This window comes from Centroberyx gerrardi, chromosome 4, assembly GCF_048128805.1.
Source record: "Centroberyx gerrardi isolate f3 chromosome 4, fCenGer3.hap1.cur.20231027, whole genome shotgun sequence".
Lineage (NCBI taxonomy): Eukaryota > Metazoa > Chordata > Actinopteri > Beryciformes > Berycidae > Centroberyx > Centroberyx gerrardi.
Genome location: NC_136000.1, coordinates 19,604,302 through 19,622,351, shown reverse-complemented (window position 1 = coordinate 19,622,351; position 18,050 = coordinate 19,604,302). Strand labels below are relative to the sequence as shown.

Genomic DNA, 18,050 nt, shown 5'->3' with positions numbered 1-18,050 from the left:
AACTGAGGCATGAAGGACCTTGGTCAGGCTGGTCATAAAGAACCAAAGGACGACTCTGACAAAACAAGAGTTCCTTGGCTGTGAAAAGAGACTGCAATGGAAGCACAACAGTCAGTGTTGCAGGAGGCACTGTATCCTTGGCCAGACACTGACAGACAAGTGGCTTGTGAGAGAAATTATTTAAGGAGTAAAAGACATTTTTAATTAGAAAATTAGAAAAGATTATTATGAAGCACTTTTATTCTGAACTCTGGCAGAAGGTAACTCTAGTAAAAAGGGTAATTGGATGCGGAGGCCTCATTATTAGACTTTATTTGCCAGCACCTAACAGTTTGACAGAAGTAATCGCAGTCTCTAGAGTGGACTGTTTGTTTTTGGGGGAATGGAGAAAGAACAGGAGAAAAGGAATGAAACTGCACACAAAAAAGATGTTCTTTAATTTCTCTGGCCATCATATAACGTAAAAGAATGCCCTCCGCTGTTTACTTTGAACTTTAACAATTATAGTCTACAAAGCTGCCGCCCTTCATCAGGCCTGCCTAATGTCTGCTTCTCCTCGTCCTGTTTATTCTGCCGTCGACCACCTGTTAATTTCCCAGACGGCTGGAAGGCGGGAGACGAACAGACAGACGCAGGGCCGCTCACCCTCAGACCTGATTCCTCTTGCTTCCTATCTGCGTTTGTATCATTAATACACTTTATACCAAGCAAGAGGACCATGTGATTGAAGGCTGCTGTTTTCTAGCCAACTTTAAGGCCTAGGCCATGCTGAGTGGAGATGGCAGTCCAAGCCCCAATTTACCAGACATCACTGATCACCTGGAGTCCATCAGCATTAGCCCACTCAGCTGTCTAGAGACTGATGAATGGGATGTTAAAGCAGGTGTGTCAGCAGTGTGCGGAGGTACTCCAGTTGAAGTGAGACATTGTAAGTGATCTAATGTGTTTTTCTCATTAAGTTGCCTTGATTGCTTTTAAGCCATTTGAAACACCTTAAACCTCTTTTATTGTCTGGCAGGCTTTATCTTATCTGTTTCCAGTAACCCTCGTTGAGTTATTGCGGATCTCATTTGTTTCATTTATGTCCTTTCAGACACCTAATCATTTGGCTGCGGCCATTTTGACCACAAAAAGCCCATTGAATGCATTGATAAGTTAGTGTCATTTAACTTGGCTGCTGTGCTGCGTAGGCATAAAGCGGATGATAAATTTTATTTGGAGGCAGCGTGGTGGCACAGTGGTTAGCACTGTCGCCTCACAGAAAGAAGGACCCAGGTTTGATTTCTGGCCCTGGTGTTTTCTCTGGAGAGTTTTGTGTTCTCCCCATGTTCACTTGAAATTCCTCCCACAAGACATGCAAGTCAGGTGGATTGGAGACTCTAAATTGCCCATAGGTATGAATGTGAGTGATTGTGTCTCTATCTGTGATGTACTGGCGACCTGTATAGGCTCCAGCCCCCCTGACCCTGAATAGCAATAAGCAGGTATAGAACATGAATTAATGTGGTTTTCTCAAACCCAAAGCCATAAGATCTCAAATTTGGAACAAACCCGTCTGATCTTTGTCTTCCCAAGGATGGAGAGAGACCGGCTTCCTGGTTGGCCACACAGATCTCCACTTCACAATCCAGAGTAACCATTTGAACAGGCCAGCCTCAGGCCACAGCTAAGCTGAGCGGAAAATAACCTAATCCTTTTAGCAGCTCCAAGGATTCAGCCCCATTCACTCCCCCTAAAACAGATATAAACCCACAGCGCTATGCCAAGAGACAGATCCTACAATTCAGCCAAACATGGGTTAGACATCAGTCACACTCGGTGATATATATTTGAACATACACACTCTCTCGCATTACTTTTGACTGTGTGATTGTGTTCATCTATTCATCTGAGAACATAAATTCCCCAAGCTTCAATGCCTTTTTGTCTTTCTAGCTCTGCGTGGGAAAGAACGTCACGTCAAGATGCATTCCAATCTTTGCTAGTTTCCTTGCTCACCAGCTAATATAGAACATGACTTGAGACTTTTTCACTTGGGTCCACTACTCATTCATCATAGACCTAATCCACCATGCAGCGCTTAGCCTACTTCAATATAATGTCAACTTTTAAGACTGGCTTGCACTGCCCACTACCACCTCCCAAGGTGTCTTTAGGTGGAAACAGACAAAGGAAAAACTGCTAGGGTGGGGTAGGGTATAGAGTTAATTAAGGGATGGGTTATAATGAGTGAGCTAAGGTTTGGCATTTAGGGGGTTTGTTTTAGTTTCCAGGCTTAGGTCAGGGTTCATTTACACGGTTCCATAAGGATATAATTAGAGAGTGTGTGTGTGTGTGTGTGTGTGTGTGTGTGTGTGTGCATGCATGTGTACATGTTACACTGCATCATGTGCAGAGAGACGGCACTGGATGACATCTCTACAGTCCCCAGTAAATGGCAGGGCAAGGTTAACCAGAATATGGTGCCTTGTCCTCAAGCAGAGAGATAAAAGCATTACCTTGCTCCGTCCCCCTTGCTGCTCCTGATAAGATAAAGGGGTCACATTGGCTGTGTGAATGGAGCGCCTTTAGTTCAGCAGTCTTTATCTAAGCTTTGTTGGGTCTTTTCTCCACAGCCTCTGTCTAACCTGTTGAATTGGGTCTATATTCAGTATTAAGCAAACCTATAATTGGATTTCTCACACCTTTAACACAGAGGCTAACAGGTACATGGAGGTGACTTGGACACAGCGTTTAGTCACTGCCGTCTTCCAGCTCACACATACTAATTGTTCAATTAAATGCCTTTACCAGAGATAAGACTGCACTACTCTTTAAGTGTTTTGTTGTTTTTCCAGGTCTGTTGCACCAACTTTTACTTTCCCCTGTCTTTGAAACACACTTCTCCATGGCCTCACTTGTCATTCTGTCCTCTCACACATTTCCAAATCTATTTTAAATGGGCATAGAATGGAGACATCCAGTAAAGTGTCTCGGAAATCATTTCATTTCATGGACGTTTGACAGATAAAAATGTGGCCTCATCGTAAACCCTTTTGTCTGCTCTGGCACGTCTGATCCCCTCTGCACACATTAAGCTGTCTGGCCATTTGAACTGAAACCAATCCAGTCCAATCACTCACACACACACACAGCCACACGCACACACCCACATGCACAGAGTAATCAAAACAGCTGTTTGTTGGTCTGTGTGTATGGCCTCTCTGTAAATGGCTAGCCTCCAGCATCAGACATTTAATCATGTGAAAATGGCTTCCCAAGCCTCTGGCTCTGTGTTCAGTCTGCCCATCCTTGCTGGATCCCCTCCCTGGCACCACATCTGTGGCCACAGCTCTGTGGTCTAAGGATATTTGCCGTCTGCAGCACAAAGGCCATTTTAAGATGCTATGGATGGAACAATGAGCTTGCTGCTTGCCAGGAATGCAAGTAGAGCTGTGGGCCAAGCCTGCTGCCTGGCCACTGCGCTGTGTATCTGGGTTTTTGGCCAGAGTGGACAGTTCCAGGCTTTCCTGTCTGTCTATTGAAGGACGATTAAAGAATGTGTTACTGTGTGAGATAAGTGTTTCTCTGTATTCGCTCGGCAGTGGTGTGCCACCACAGCAAGAAAATGAACAACACTCCTAGAGAAAATGTGGAATGAAAATTGCATCATAATTTAACTAAATTTCCCTGTAAAGCATAAACAAGTACAGTCCTAATGTTCTGTTTATTATGATAAAGTATTCTAAGAAATATGGCTTAAGAAATGCAACCTGCAGTAGAGCTCTGAGTGTCAAAATTGGGATGGATGTGCAATAAAAATAACCCCCAAGCACCACTGCTAGGTGAAATTACAGAAGAAACACTGGATAAGCTTCTTGTATTTCTTCAAAAGTGGATCTGATTCTGATAATAAATTATAGTACAGGATTACTCTCTTCACCTATTATAGTTTTTATGATTTTTATGTTTGGCAGGTGGACAGAAGTATGTAAATGCAGTATATTTATTGTACTTCAGGTTGCTATCAAGTCACTATTGACTGCTACTATAAATGCATTTTGAAATAAACTAGTTGGCAGTGCAACAATGTCATTTAACCTCTTGATTGCACTGATAACAATTTAATAGGTTGTGTGATATATTACATCCTGCCATATGTTATGACAAGATCCTTGTGTAAGGGCATATCAGTCAGTGAAAAATAAGCCTTGTCAGACCAGTTCATCACTTGTTTAAAAATCACTCTAATGCCTGCACTTAGTGACAGCCAAGGTCATGTAATAAATGACTTGTTAGGAAGCGTCATTTAACAACCACCATCCTGCTTTTGTCTCTTGGTGTTGGTCAGTGTGAAACCTGAGCTTGTATTGTTCTCTATAGCAAAACAACTGATTTCCCACAAATTCAGAAGAAAGCAACAGTGATCTTCTCAGTTGAAATTTGTTAAGACAGTGAACAATATTGAAAATTAGTGTGTGGGTAATGTATCACAGAGCTACCTAGAGCCTAATCAGAATCCCAGCTGGAGACGCTGCCGTGCTCTGACCCTGTGAAATGACTTTGTCCTCTGCCTCATCATCAAGGAGGTGGGGAGATTAAACAAGGAAGTGTGTAATTTCTGGTTCTTCCAAAACAATAACGTGTATGTAATTAGTTGTTGTTCTGATAACGTTCGCACAGCACGCCCCAGACAAGGGTATGAAACTCTGCACTTCCTAATCAGATATCTGCACTGTAATCAGGAAACAATCTTAATGACCTATGGTAAATGCCAAATGCTCGTTCTGTTCCATCCGTTCGCATTCTGGTCACATCGCTCCAACACCAAAAGGCAGTGGAACAGATTAAAGCCATTTCATTAATGGTGATCAGTTTTTTGCCTGAAGTGAGCCAAAGCTTTAAAGGTTTCAATTTAGATTTTTCACTGTCTTTTATGAAGTCAGTTCTCTAGTTATTAAAGCGTGCCTTTTGGGATGGGGGTGGTATTGGTTTGTGCAGTGTTGGTGTATTCGATATCCAAACAACACTCTACAGGGGTTAGTTATTGTTGGGGCACCTGTCTGTGTCTGAAACTCAATACTGCTCATAAGTATTGATGAAGGACTAGGTGAATAATTCATGTACATCAATAACATCTCATATTTAATCTGGATGGCCTTCAGCCAGTGACTGTCAAGGTGAAGTCGGTTTTAGACAGGTCTTTGTCCTTTCAAGTTTTACTTCAGTCATTTTTGATTGGAAGAGTCTGTATCCACTTTACTGTGGCTTGTTAATATCAGATACGTGTGATGGGAGACAACATTAGTAATCTTTGATTGGAAGAGCCTGTGTTCACCTCTCTGTGGCTTGTTAATATCAGATAAGTGTGATGGGAGACAAGATAATTATCTTTTTGCTTAAAAACTGCCTTTTCCCACAAGGCTTATGAAAGAATTCTACATTGGGCCTAAAAGATAAGGCTTTTGCAACATCAAGATTTAGCTCTGCTCTTTTGTTGTTTTGCTTTCAAACTACAGTATCTGTAAAAACACAGATCTTGTGTACTCTATTTAAGAATACTGTCTGTCTGGGCATCCGCTCGCATCAGGAGGTTGGGAAATGACGGTGCTTGGAATTACACGTCATCCCCGCTCTGCCTTCCATTTTTCATGTCTCGACTGTTTTTGAAGCAGAAATGCCTTGATATTAAAGAAGCCACAGAGCATATGTGGGTTTGCAAGCTACAACTAGGTACCTAAAAACAATTTCAAATCACATTGTAAAAGTGCAGCTATCAGCCATAATGCATGTCAGACGGGGTGGGGAATTGTGACCAAAAAGTGCTAAATTTCGAAGACAAGATATGCATTTCCAGTGATATGCATTCCAAAAAAAAATTCAAAGGAGATCTACCTCAGATGTTGACATGAGTAGTCAAAGGAAGGGTAGACGAAGTAGTTCTTTAGATTTATCGTTGAGATTAAATGTTCATAATAAAAGAACATTCACATCCTTTCATTATGCAAATATTGCTGCATGAAAAATAGACATGATTTGTAGAAAATTATTCTCTCAAGTGCTGTCAACCTCAATGAAGTTTGATACAGAGGAGAGGAGTGAAGTGTCTTTCACCTGACTGACTGGCCTGAATTTGCCTCTTGATGCTCACGATACCGTGGGGGAAAGCGAATATTATCTAGTGTGTCTTCCATGCTTCTAATTGCTTGTCATGTTCGCCATGAAGGTCGTTCTTCTTTGTGTTGTTATGCTAACTAATCCTTGAATTCTGAGGCTTTTCAGATGAATAGCCCTATAATATAGAGGGCACATCGGGCCTTCTGGCACTCACTGTTAATTCTCCAACACCCATGAGTCTGCAGCAGTTTCAAAAGAACCCGTGGTTTTATGTTTCTCTTGTGAGTGTGGTGTATTTTTAGCCACATTTCGGGAATCTATTTTTTAAGAGCCCAGCAACATTCAGGTGGTTACTGCGCCATATACAATGACAGGATTTGTTCATTTTACAGTCAATATTGAGCTTTAATCTTTCTCCTCTGTTTCATTACTGTCCTTTCATGGCCTCTCTCTCTTGCTCACTCTTCTTCTCTCCTTCCAGGCACGGCACTCGCTGTGCAGGAGAGGTTGCAGCTGCAGCCAACAATGGAGTGTGTGGCGTGGGTGTGGCCTACAACGCTAAAATTGGAGGTGAGTAAAGCTTGCCACTGGGATGCCAGTAGGAGGTAAAACAAAGCACATTCAAACTGATCAATACACTTGTCTCTTTCTTTCAGCTATGCTCTTTGGACTCCTCTAGCCTGTGTCCTGTCTTCAGAATCAGAGTTTTAGCTATGTCTCCACATTTCATTATGGTCCCAATAATGTACATTATTGGTTTGTTATGGAGTAGCGAAAATGCAACTAGATTTTTTGTGATACTGAACGTTTTATTCAAACGTTTCCTCTGTAACCAGCACAAATCTTAACTGGCCCCAGCTGCATTTGACAATCAGCCTGCTGCAAACTCCAGTCTCTCTCTTGTCAGTTAGGAAAAGGGCAGATTAGATTTCCCCTCCTAGTCCTATCTGACAGAAGAACAACCTAACCTGAGTATGATGTTGATGCCAAAATAAAACCTCCTCAACTCACTTTGTATTTGTCCCCGATTCCACTTACCACTGGGCGTCAATTCACCGCTGTGTGAATCATCTGTTATTAATAGCCGGTCACAGTATGACGCTTGGGGTAGGCTGCTATTGAAACGTTAATAATTTAGCTGCCAACATGAGTAAATACCCATCAAGAAGATTATTCAAAAAAAGCCCAATTAGATTAAACCTGTGATCACAGATTCAGTCTCAAAGTTGCTTTTTGCCTCTTGAATATTTCTGCCGTTTTTTTTTGAGTATTCCAAGGAGGCTTTTTCTAACTTTTGTCACCAAACAATCTGTCAACGACACGACGGCAGCCAACAAGACTCAGCGGAGCCCATAGCAGTCCCATCCACAGATGTTAGCCATAACTCTCCTTCTTTGTCTTCATTACCATTCATCTCCCGCTCCGGCAGCTCATTGGCCCTGTTCTGCTCATACATTATTCCTCTGTGAATCTGTTCATGTCGTGGGGTCACTGGATTGTTTATAAACAGCTGTGGCGTGCTCCCAAATACCAATGGTGAGTGTGTGTGTATGCAAGCACGAGCACTTATGTTTTTGCGTGTGTATGTATGTGTGCACTTGTGTGTGTGTGTGTACATGTGTGTGTTTTACTTGGGGGGTGGCGGGGTGATTGGCTGAGCCTAATTGCAATATCCTTACTGCTCAGTGATTAGAGATTAGTGTTTAACTGCTGTAATTGACCCTCTTTGGCTCACTCAGTCTTTCTTTCCACCTACCTGTGTTTCCCCCTCCTCCAGCACTCGCACGTAGGCTCGCTCCCACCTGCTGCCTCCGACTTAGCTGGAGGGGAAGTCACACAGCAGTGTCTTAATAAGGGATTGCAGAGCTGCAGGAAGTTGATGAGAATTGTTACGACAGTGATCATCATTACAGCTGCAATACAGCCTGTGCATAATGATCATCAAGCAAACACTGCGCATTATCATGCCCATTTAGCCCAGTTAAGGTTGTGGTGGTGTTGTTTTTTTTCCGTCAGTGTTCAAACTTGCATTACGCTGACTCCCCACAACACCAAAATAATTACAGCCTTGGCTCTATCCCCACTGGCTTGTGTTTGTGCCTGCAGGCCCGGGCAGGTTGTCTAGAATGGATTATTGAAGTCTTAATGTGGATGTCGTCAGTCATAGTGGTGCCTCTGAGGTCTGGGGGTCCTCTCACAGTAATGGACCTTATTTGAGGGTGGTTCATTTCACGCCTCTCTGCCGCCATTAATGTTCAGAGCGCTGATCTGAGGCAGCACACTTCAAAGGCTCCGACAGGGTTGCGTTCAGGTATGATGAAAGGTGACATTTGGCGCTACCCTGCGGACACACCGCTCTGTTGGAAGCCCTGTAAACTCTGAGCTCATTTGTGTGTGTGTGTGTGTGTGTGTGGGGGGGGGGGTGGGTGGGGGGGGGGTCTTGTAGATTTGTCTACTTGTTGTCCTTTGTTGTCCTTTCTGTGTGGTTGATGGGGCCAGGCAGCGTCCGTCCTTGGTTTAATGGCCGGCTGGGTTTTTGTTTATGTGACAATGAAAATGTGTATTATCTGTTGGAGCAGAGTATGTGTGTGAGGCGGTGTACAGTTACTCATCAAAATGTTTTGTTTTTCCTGTGAAGTATTTTGTTTCTCTTGTTACTCGGTTTCTATTGTGACAGCAGATAAAATGAGAAATTGTGGTCCAACTGATTTCTTTCTGTCTCCTTGTCTGCTTTTATGACAAGCTTTGTATACATGTCATCTCATGCTGTCCTTTTTATGTTTTTCTCGGGTTTCAACATCTCTGCTCCCTTCTAAAGCTAGAATTCACACCCTCACTTTGTCTTTACCATCTGTCACTCTGTAACTCTTTCCCAAAAACTCTTCATGTCTCCATCCTTTTGTTTGCTAATCTGTTCTGCATTGTGTTTGCATACAACAGGAGTGCGTATGTTGGATGGGGAGGTGACGGACGTGGTGGAGGCCCATTCTCTCAGCCTCAACCCTCAGCACATCCACATCTATAGTGCCAGCTGGGGCCCAGAAGACGATGGCAAGTCACTGGATGGTCCTGCCAAGCTGGCCAAGGAGGCTTTTCTCCAGGGAATCACTAAGGTCAGTCAGAGCATAAGCTTGGACTTTGAATATACCGACGTCTGCCCATTTGTATTTCTAGCATCATCATCAGACTCACTGCAGCTCTGTAAGCAATCCATGAAGCAATTTCTACCAAGCTAGCAAAAACGATGCTATTGGAAAGGTCAGCAAGCCCTTTACTGACAAGCATTCCTGTTACACGAGTTAAGGGAAAAACAGAAAAGGTCAGAACATATTTTCTCCAAATGCTATACAATGATACCAATGTTTAATAGAGGTTGCTTCCTCCAGATATACAGTAGAATAAGACAAGCTCACCTCCCCCGCTAACTGCCCTCTGAATATGTCCTTTTGGGTTGGATGGAGTAAGCCATTAATGAATGTGACATATTATCTAAAGCTATTGTCATCGTTTCTCATGTGTCAGCATGCTACATCAACAGACAGACGTTAGCAGAAAAGCAAAATGGTAAATGGGAGAAAAGAGAAATGGAGGAGCAATCGCTGATGTAGAGCAAGATTTAGATTGAAAGAGCCCAGTAATTGGCGTATAAATGAGTGAAACTGCAAATTTTCAATGGAAAAGAATGATTCATACATCGCATCCCAAGTGTCTAACGCTCCGCATATCATGGTGCGTTAGCGAGAAATAATTGCCTGACAGCAGCACAACAGGACCTCTCTGGTTCAGCATCTGTTCTCCTGGCATTCAGATAACCTCTGGTGCTCCAGTATTATCGGTTGGCCTCTGTAACCTGCAGCAGAGTCCGGGTCAGGCCATAAATAAAGCCGGGAAGTTTTGGAGCATTACCACCACAGCTTCAAGACTACTTCTGTGGATAAGAAACAATTCAAAAAGCGTCCAAATACAATTAGAGCCACGATTATCCCCAACTCCTTATGAAGGTCATTTGGAAGATGAAGATGTTGGGGCCAATTCAGCAGATGAAATGGATACTCATTTTGAAACACTCTGCATAAGCTAATTAGCAGCGCTTTTGGGTCCGTGTTTGAACAAGGAAATGCATATGATTACACACTTTCCAAGTTCGGTCAAACGAGGTCCTTTTGTACACTTACGAGCTTAAAATGTCTTTGATTAACTACGCCGTAGAAAACAGCGCTGAAACAGTGGTGATAAGGAAGCAAAGATTCCAGTGTTTTTGTATTCATCGGATGTGATAAGACACCCAGGCCAGACACAAGCAGGCAGAGCAGGAGACACAAGCATACACAAACTCACCACAAGAAGATTAATAGCAAAACATTCTCGCAGGTTTTTCCCTCAAATACGTAATGACCAAAAGTGTCGGCGAAGGTTTTTCTGTGTATGTGTGCATGTAGGCGTGTGTATGTATCTGTGAGTGACTGAGAGGGAGGGAGAAAGAGATGGCTTGCATCTGTCTGTATGATACAATTTGCTCTTTTGATGCAAGCTCCTTAACCACGACTTCTCATCTCCGGCTCTGCAAGAGTTTATGGTGCAGCACAGTGTGGAGTCTGCGCTGGCATCAGTCTCCACCGTTTCCATTCCCTTTCCTGTTTTCGCTCACCTTATCCATTTCTCGCTTCCCATCAATTGTTGTCATTATCTCTGCCCTCTCTAAGTGGAATGTAAGAGAGCGCTCTCCACTTTCCTTTATCTGTTTCCTTCGCCCCATCTATTTCTTGTTCTTTTCTCAAAATTAATATGTTATCCACCCACTTGTGGCTTCCAAAAAATAAAAAGCACATAATTGTATTCTGCAAGAGCCAGTGGCTGGGCTGCCGCTGTTACACTTTGATGGAAGACTCGACTTGAATTGTTTCGTTTACTTATGATGGGCCCCAGATTAATGCTAAATGGAAATGTAACTTGTGAGGAGGATATGTACTTAGGAGATTGGAGTATACAATGGAGCTGCTTTTCCAGATACCATGTTGTCATTTATCAGTCCCCCAAATTATAGTCAGCTTGAGTAGATTTTGTAATTACATTTCTTCTGTTTGTTATCAGACTTTCTGCGGCAGTAAATTGCCTGGTATTATGATATATTAATAAGAGTTATGCCTACAGCAGTTCAGTGTTTCTGAAATACAGCACATAAGTGTCAAGACATTTATTGGTTGGTTTGTCAAAGGCAATTTTTCACACTTCAAGCACTCTTGTTCTCTCTGTCTCTCTTACCTTTTGTGTGCATGTCTGTGGATTACAACTGTGCGTGATTATATATATATATCACTGTGCTACAGGGTCGCGGAGGACTGGGCTCCATCTTTGTGTGGGCCTCAGGTAATGGGGGTCGGGAGCAGGACAGCTGTAACTGCGACGGCTACACCAACAGCATCTACACTCTGTCCATCAGCAGCACCACCCAGTCCGGCAACGTGCCCTGGTACAGCGAGCCCTGCTCCTCCACCCTCGCCACCACCTTCAGCTCTGGAAACCCTGGGGAGAAACAGATCGTAGGTGTTAAGACACACACACAAACACACACCTTGAACATCTTTGTCATTGTAAACAGAATATAAACCGCAAAAATAAATAAGACTCTAATACATACTGTGGCTTGACAGCTACTGTTTTTAGGTCTGAAGCTGATAATTAGGATATAGATAGATAGATAGATATAAAAGAAGCAGCTGTCAATCCATAATATGTATCAGAGACTTGTTTAGGACACTTTGTCCTATTTTTATTGTTGTGGTATTGTTGTTACTGTACATAATTCATCACTACATCCCCTGGCTAGACTAACTTCTCAACCTGAATTCTGAAACACACATACATTCAGCTATTTCGTTAACAATTGTTTTCTTCTCAAACATCTAGTACACTGTAAATGTCAAGATCACAAAAATAACCATAAGTGATTGTGCTGAAAGCTCATTTTTTGTGCTGACCTTATCAGTCATCCAAATGCTGATGCCGTTATACCCCTGAAAGGCCAATATTGTTGTGCCACTATATTGGTCGGGCACAAATACACAGCCATATATACAGTAGATAAACCTTAAATAAGACAGACAAGAAAATTGTGACATATACCTACACATTTTTCTGCCCTCTTTCAAAGCCGAAAAACAGCATCAACCTGTCAAAAATCGGAGTGGCTGATGTGTAACATACAGTGAGCAAAGCTGACAAACACTGAGAGACGCCACACGCTTCCTTCAAGCTGCTTGTCAGCTGTAGAAAGGCTCGCCTCGGGGACGCAGAATAACATGAAACACCCGCAAATCTGCCATTCCCTCCAAAAATGCACCAGAGGCAAGCTGCAGGCAGGCAAACACAACTCCTCAAGTGCGTGAAATCGAAGTAATTTTTAAGTGAAGCAGTCGCTCCATATTGTGACTGGTGCACTGGTGTTTTAGCAGTCAGAAGCCACCAGCCGTTGTCTCGTCGGCTTCTAAGGGTGTGATCACGCCTACCGTTTCTTTTATTTGGTCCAAACCCTAATGGAAAAGTTAACTTTGGATTTTTGGATTGGGTTAATTTGGGTTCACACAGCTCAATTATAAGCAAACCAGGGCTTGTAAACAAAGGTCACACAGACATGCGAGTAGCTTGTTTATTGGACAGAGTTTCTGTAACCTTTCATCACACGAGGTTAAGAGATTTTGCCGGCTGGAGGGAGTAAAAAAAAATCTGATTCCAGTCCCTGTAATTTTAGCTAAGTATGGTGAACTTGTCTCTGCTCTTTGCTATAATTTATCTTCTCTGGTGTTCATACCAATTAGGAACACATGAAAAATGAATATGCTGAATATGAGCATCAGTTGAGACTGCGGTTTGCCCTTGGTTCATTTTGTTATGCTAGGCTTTCCAAGCATTAGTAACTGCCGGCTATCAGTTGTCAACATCTATCTCCTCAACCCATAATACTGTGCGTTTTGGGGTCGTGTCCTGTAATTGGATGATTTGGATTATGTTATCACTCCTAACAAACCACACCACAGTTTGCTTGGAAGAGGACAGAGACTCACTTTTTCAGGCCGCGTCGGTGCAGTTATTTGCTCACTTGCCCAAAACGAACCAAACTAAAGGAATATACCTCCGAAACTTAGAAAAGTGTACAGTGTGTGTAAGGTACCGTCACAGGGAAAGTTGTCTCCTACTGTAAAAAGCTTCCATGGTATGGCTTGAACTATCCGTTGAATAATCTTAGATTGACACCGTCTCCCAATTCTCCTCAAAAAATGTCTTCTGCTGTCCAACACTGCACTTTATTGGCAGGACTGCTCCCTTGACAGCGTCTCAGCGTTCTTTTGTACTTTTCCGAGGTGTAACAGTGGGCTTGTGTATGAACCCGCCTTGGCAGGTAGGCACCTTTCCACTCATCTAATCAGGTGCATTCCCACTACAGCAGCAGATACAGGCCATTAGCGCCCCAAGCTGTCAGGCAGAAAGTTGCACACCAAGAATCTGTCCCTAACCTTCACAGCTTGCCTTGCCCCGTGGCATCTTGTCATTTCTGATGTGTCCTCTTCTTGACCCAAACAAGCCTCATTAACTTTCTGTCTTTGCCAGAGACCAAGAGCAGAGGTATACCCTATAGTGCCACCATACTTTGTCTCACCATCCTGCCTGGCTAATCTGACTTGGCTGACATTCACTGCCCCGGCTGTGACCCGTTGCCAGCGATCCACATACCTTAGATTGAACTTATCTGCTGATTCTGTCCTCCTCCTTCCCATCACCGCTAGCTGCAGGCAGAACTCCCATTGTCGCCAGCCCTCCCCTGTCGAACACTCAACTTCTTCCACCCTGAACTTCACTCCGACTGAAGTGGGAAACTCACTGTGTCATAATAACTGTGTCTCTGTGCACTTCTCCCTCTCCTGTCTCCAAGGTGACCACAGACCTGAGGCAGAAATGCACAGACTCTCACACAGGGACGTCGGCTTCAGCCCCACTGGCTGCTGGAATCATTGCTCTGGCTCTGGAGGCCAAGTAAGTGAGAGTGAAACATCCTTTTTTTCTGTTAGGATGGAGCTACTACTTTAGTAGGCTGTGTAGCCAAAAGCTTTTACAGTGCAAAATCAAAAAAAGTAAACACTTTGTCTATTTCACTATATTGTAAACTCCATTCGTTACATTGTACTTTGTGTTTGTGGAAGGGGTGTGTGTGCACGCACACACGTCTGGAAGCGTGCACACGCATCTGGGAGTGACCGCTGGCCTCTATCCCAGCCCACAAATTCTTTCCTCAGCAAATTAAGCTTTTGATAATCAGTTAATTAGCAAGGCAAATCAGCAGTTACAGCACACAGACATCTGAATTCCTTTAGGGCCAGTAGAGAAGATTTTCTGCTGTAGAATATCTCTCGTTATCTCTCACTCAGGGCTCCAAGTGTCAGAATCCCAAGTTTCTGGCGGCAGCTCTAGTATGTTCTGGTACGGTCATATCTGTAGTTCCATTTGTGTGTGTCAGCCCCCTCATCAGTCAGCAGGCCTCCGCTCTGCATAATTCTCCATATTTCCTCATTAGGGATTGGCTGATAGGTGTCAGATCAAATCAGGTGTTACCTCACACCTCAGTTCCAGTTCTTAATAGTATATGCCAGGTATGCCTCCTCGCCGTCCCTGTTCACCTTACTGCCATCGGTGATGTCAAGCCCTCAACAGGCCACTGCTCCACAGAGAAGGGCACTGATTTGCACAACTGAAGTTAAGCCCGTCTAGACTATCTCACTTTAAATGACAAACTAGGAGGCAATCTTTCTTGGTGAGCAGATCACCTTAGTGATTCCCCCAGACAGGCAGTAGTAATAACAGGATAGCTAGTATATCTGAGTTGGACCACACTGGAATTCATAGAGATGGAATCATTTAATAGGCAGAGTGCTGTTTCGGCTTTCTAGTGTTTTTTTTGTTTTTTTTCCTGCCTCTTCAGCGAGGTGACATTGAGTGGATGGGGGTGCTTGTCCATTAATAACAGATGAGAGGGTGCGAGATGTGAATGCTGATGTGGAGGGTGGCGAAGGTGAGGCGCCACAGTGCAATTCTGTGTTTCTATTTCTGTCTGCCATGCGCAGTTGCTCGGAGTGAGCAGTAAAGCCATGTGATTCATGGTTTGATTATCTTAACCCGCCGAGCTGCTTTTTCTCTCATTGCTGACTCAAAAGGCTTCTCTGGATACCGCTATCCTCCGGTGTGCCTCTCACTAAATCTGTAGAAAGAGCTTTTTTTTTTTTATTCTTTTTTTTTTATTAGTCTTCTACTGTGCGGAAGGTGACCCATCCCCCAATCCCAGAACTCATTAGAAAGTATCATTGCAGACAGGGCTAGACACGGTCCTCCAGGGTGTTGTAGCCACTGTTTTACTGTGTTCCCTGACCTTTCAGCACAATAGGCTGTGGTGTACCTCTTATAGTGGTGTTTTACACTGGTGTTAAAACCATAATGTGAACCCATATCTCTGTTACGGTTGACTGACATATCCCATATGGGCAGAGTATGATCTTTTGGAAACTGTACGGCTGTCCTTCCTGTGCAAAGCCGCTGTGTTAAGTCGTATCAGTGTCATTGTCACATTCCAGGTGTGTCTACATACAAACTCTGACCTTCTCCGTATCCTGTAACTGCTCACATTTCCTTTGCGGTATTGTATTAAGGTTGAAGTAGGCTAAACCCGGCCGTCCTCAATACGTAACGCTGAATTATGATGCCTTTAGCGACGCCATGGCAGAAAGTTAATACTGTTCCCGTGTTTCCTTCCTTTCGCAGCATGAACCTGACCTGGAGAGACATGCAGCACCTGGTGGTGAGAACATCGCGCCCCGGTCACCTCAGCGCTGTCGACTGGAAGACCAATGGAGTGGGACGCAGAGGTAGGGGATGGCCACAGTGATTAGTCCAAATCAACCACTGGCAGTGTCGCTTTGGCATCGCTGTGAGGAATGGACTGTTCATTGCTGCTGACTTTCTCCATTCTTTTTCTCGCTCTCTCTCTATCTATTTAGCTCTCTCTCTCTCTCCCTCTCTCTCTCAGTTCAATTCAATTCATTTCAGTGTTTTGATAAAACATGTTGCCAAAGCAGAAAGTCACTAACATAAAACAATAAAATAACAGAAAAATTAATTTAAAAAAGCAATATTGAAAATAAAAAATTAGTAATGTCCAGTAATGAAAAGAAATTGCCTCTATCTCTCTCTCTCCCTCTCTCTCTCTCACTCTCAATCTCACTCTCCCCCTCTCCCTCTCCCTCTCCACCACCCCCCAACCTGCCACCTTTCCATTCTCTCTGTATCCGCCTATCTCTTTCCCACAGTGAGTCATTCGTACGGTTATGGGCTGCTAGATGCAGGTGCTATGGTGGCCTTGGCACAGAACTGGACCAGAATGGGGCCACAGCACCAGTGTGTTCACACCATGCTCGCAGAGCCAAGGTTAGCAGGGTGGCTTCGGGTTGTGTGTGTGTCTGAAATACAGAGTGAGTTTTGAGAGAGTCAGTGAGTTTTAGTGCTCCTCATGTACTGCCCAGTTCAGCCTGATAAACTTCACTGTTTCTTCCCCTGATCTGGGAGAAAGGAGCTGGAAGAGTTGTGTGGATTTCTTGAATGGGTTGTGGTCTGTGTGCCTGTTTCTGTGTCCACACAACATTAACCACACCCTCTCCACTTATCGACCCCGTAGAGATATCGGGAACAAGCTGGTGTTCAGCGTGAGCGTGGACGCCTGCTGGGGGCGACCGGAGCACGTCAGCTCTCTGGAGCACGTCCAGGCTCGCCTCACGCTCTCCCACAACCAGAGAGGAAAACTGGCCATCCATCTCATCAGCCCACTGGGCACGCGCTCCACGCTGCTGTCCCCCAGGTAAACAGTAAAACACAGCTAGGCCACAGGGAAATATCCCATACACATACCCAATCTTCCTACCCCTGATGTAAATCTCTCTGTCTCTCTCTCTCTCTCTCTCTCTCTCTCTCTCTCTCTCTCTCTCTTTCTCTTTCTCTTTCTCTTTCTCTCACACACACACGCATATAACCCAACTGGCCTCCAGGTAATAACACATTCATTCTATTTTGCTGCAGCCTTGGTAAATGCTATGTGCGCACTTGTACTTAATTATATTTGTTCACAAACACTCCCACAGACGCACTCTGTCTCAGAAGTCAAGACGCCGAAATACTCTTTTTGTGCCTACTAACTCAAGGAGAATAATTCCCGCAAACAAACACGTTGTCCCTCACCCTCTCGTTCAGGCCGGATGACTACTCCTCGGAGGGATTTAATGACTGGGCCTTCATGACCACTCACTCATGGGATGAGGATCCTCAGGGGGAGTGGACCCTGGAAATAGAGAACGTAGCAGTAAACGGACACGACTACGGTAACACAATGCATCGCCATTATCCTGTCAGCAATCACTGTCCCCTCATCAACTCAAGTCTTCTCATGTGCTTTCACACTTCTCTGACTCCCCTCTCCTCCTTTCCACCCTTTGTTTCCCATTTCCTCTGTATTGGTACCAGGGGAAAGGCTCTCATAAGCACATCCGGATTAAAACCTTACATAGCTGCTGGGCAGAGATGGATCCATTTGCAAGAAAACAGTCTGCAAGCTTTTGATGAGGGCGCTTACTGTCAGAACTTCAGTGTCTTGGGAATATTTTTTCCCTAAACACTGGGCTACATTTTCTTTCAAAAGGCATAAGGCAGTACATTCTCCTAAATGAGTTAACTCGTTGGGTCCTAGAGCTTTCCTGTGGCACTGTTTACTCTGAGCGGCAAGGGAAATGAGCGAGGCACAGATCTCTTCCTCTGCTTGTGTTGATCCTCCCCCAGTGTTGTGTTGACTTCACTCATATTCCTTGTTTCTCTTCTTTCCACCCCCATATCCTCCCCGCGTCTTTCTCAGCCAGCTCACCCTGCTC

The 18,050-nt window shown here is 44.1% G+C and overlaps 1 protein-coding gene across 2 annotated transcripts in view; it reads left to right on the top strand.

The window, feature by feature from the left end:
- Window positions 1–18,050, top strand: part of furinb (furin (paired basic amino acid cleaving enzyme) b) — a 63,279-nt gene that overhangs the window by 43,494 nt on the left and 1,735 nt on the right. For both annotated transcript variants that reach the window (XM_071914668.2, XM_078283067.1), the window contains exons 7-14: window positions 6,578–6,666; window positions 9,037–9,209; window positions 11,424–11,636; window positions 14,024–14,124; window positions 15,901–16,004; window positions 16,446–16,563; window positions 16,811–16,990; window positions 17,380–17,507. In XM_071914668.2, coding sequence (XP_071770769.1) covers window positions 6,578–6,666; window positions 9,037–9,209; window positions 11,424–11,636; window positions 14,024–14,124; window positions 15,901–16,004; window positions 16,446–16,563; window positions 16,811–16,990; window positions 17,380–17,507 — 1,106 coding nt within the window. The remainder of the gene's footprint in view (window positions 1–6,577; window positions 6,667–9,036; window positions 9,210–11,423; window positions 11,637–14,023; window positions 14,125–15,900; window positions 16,005–16,445; window positions 16,564–16,810; window positions 16,991–17,379; window positions 17,508–18,050) is intronic.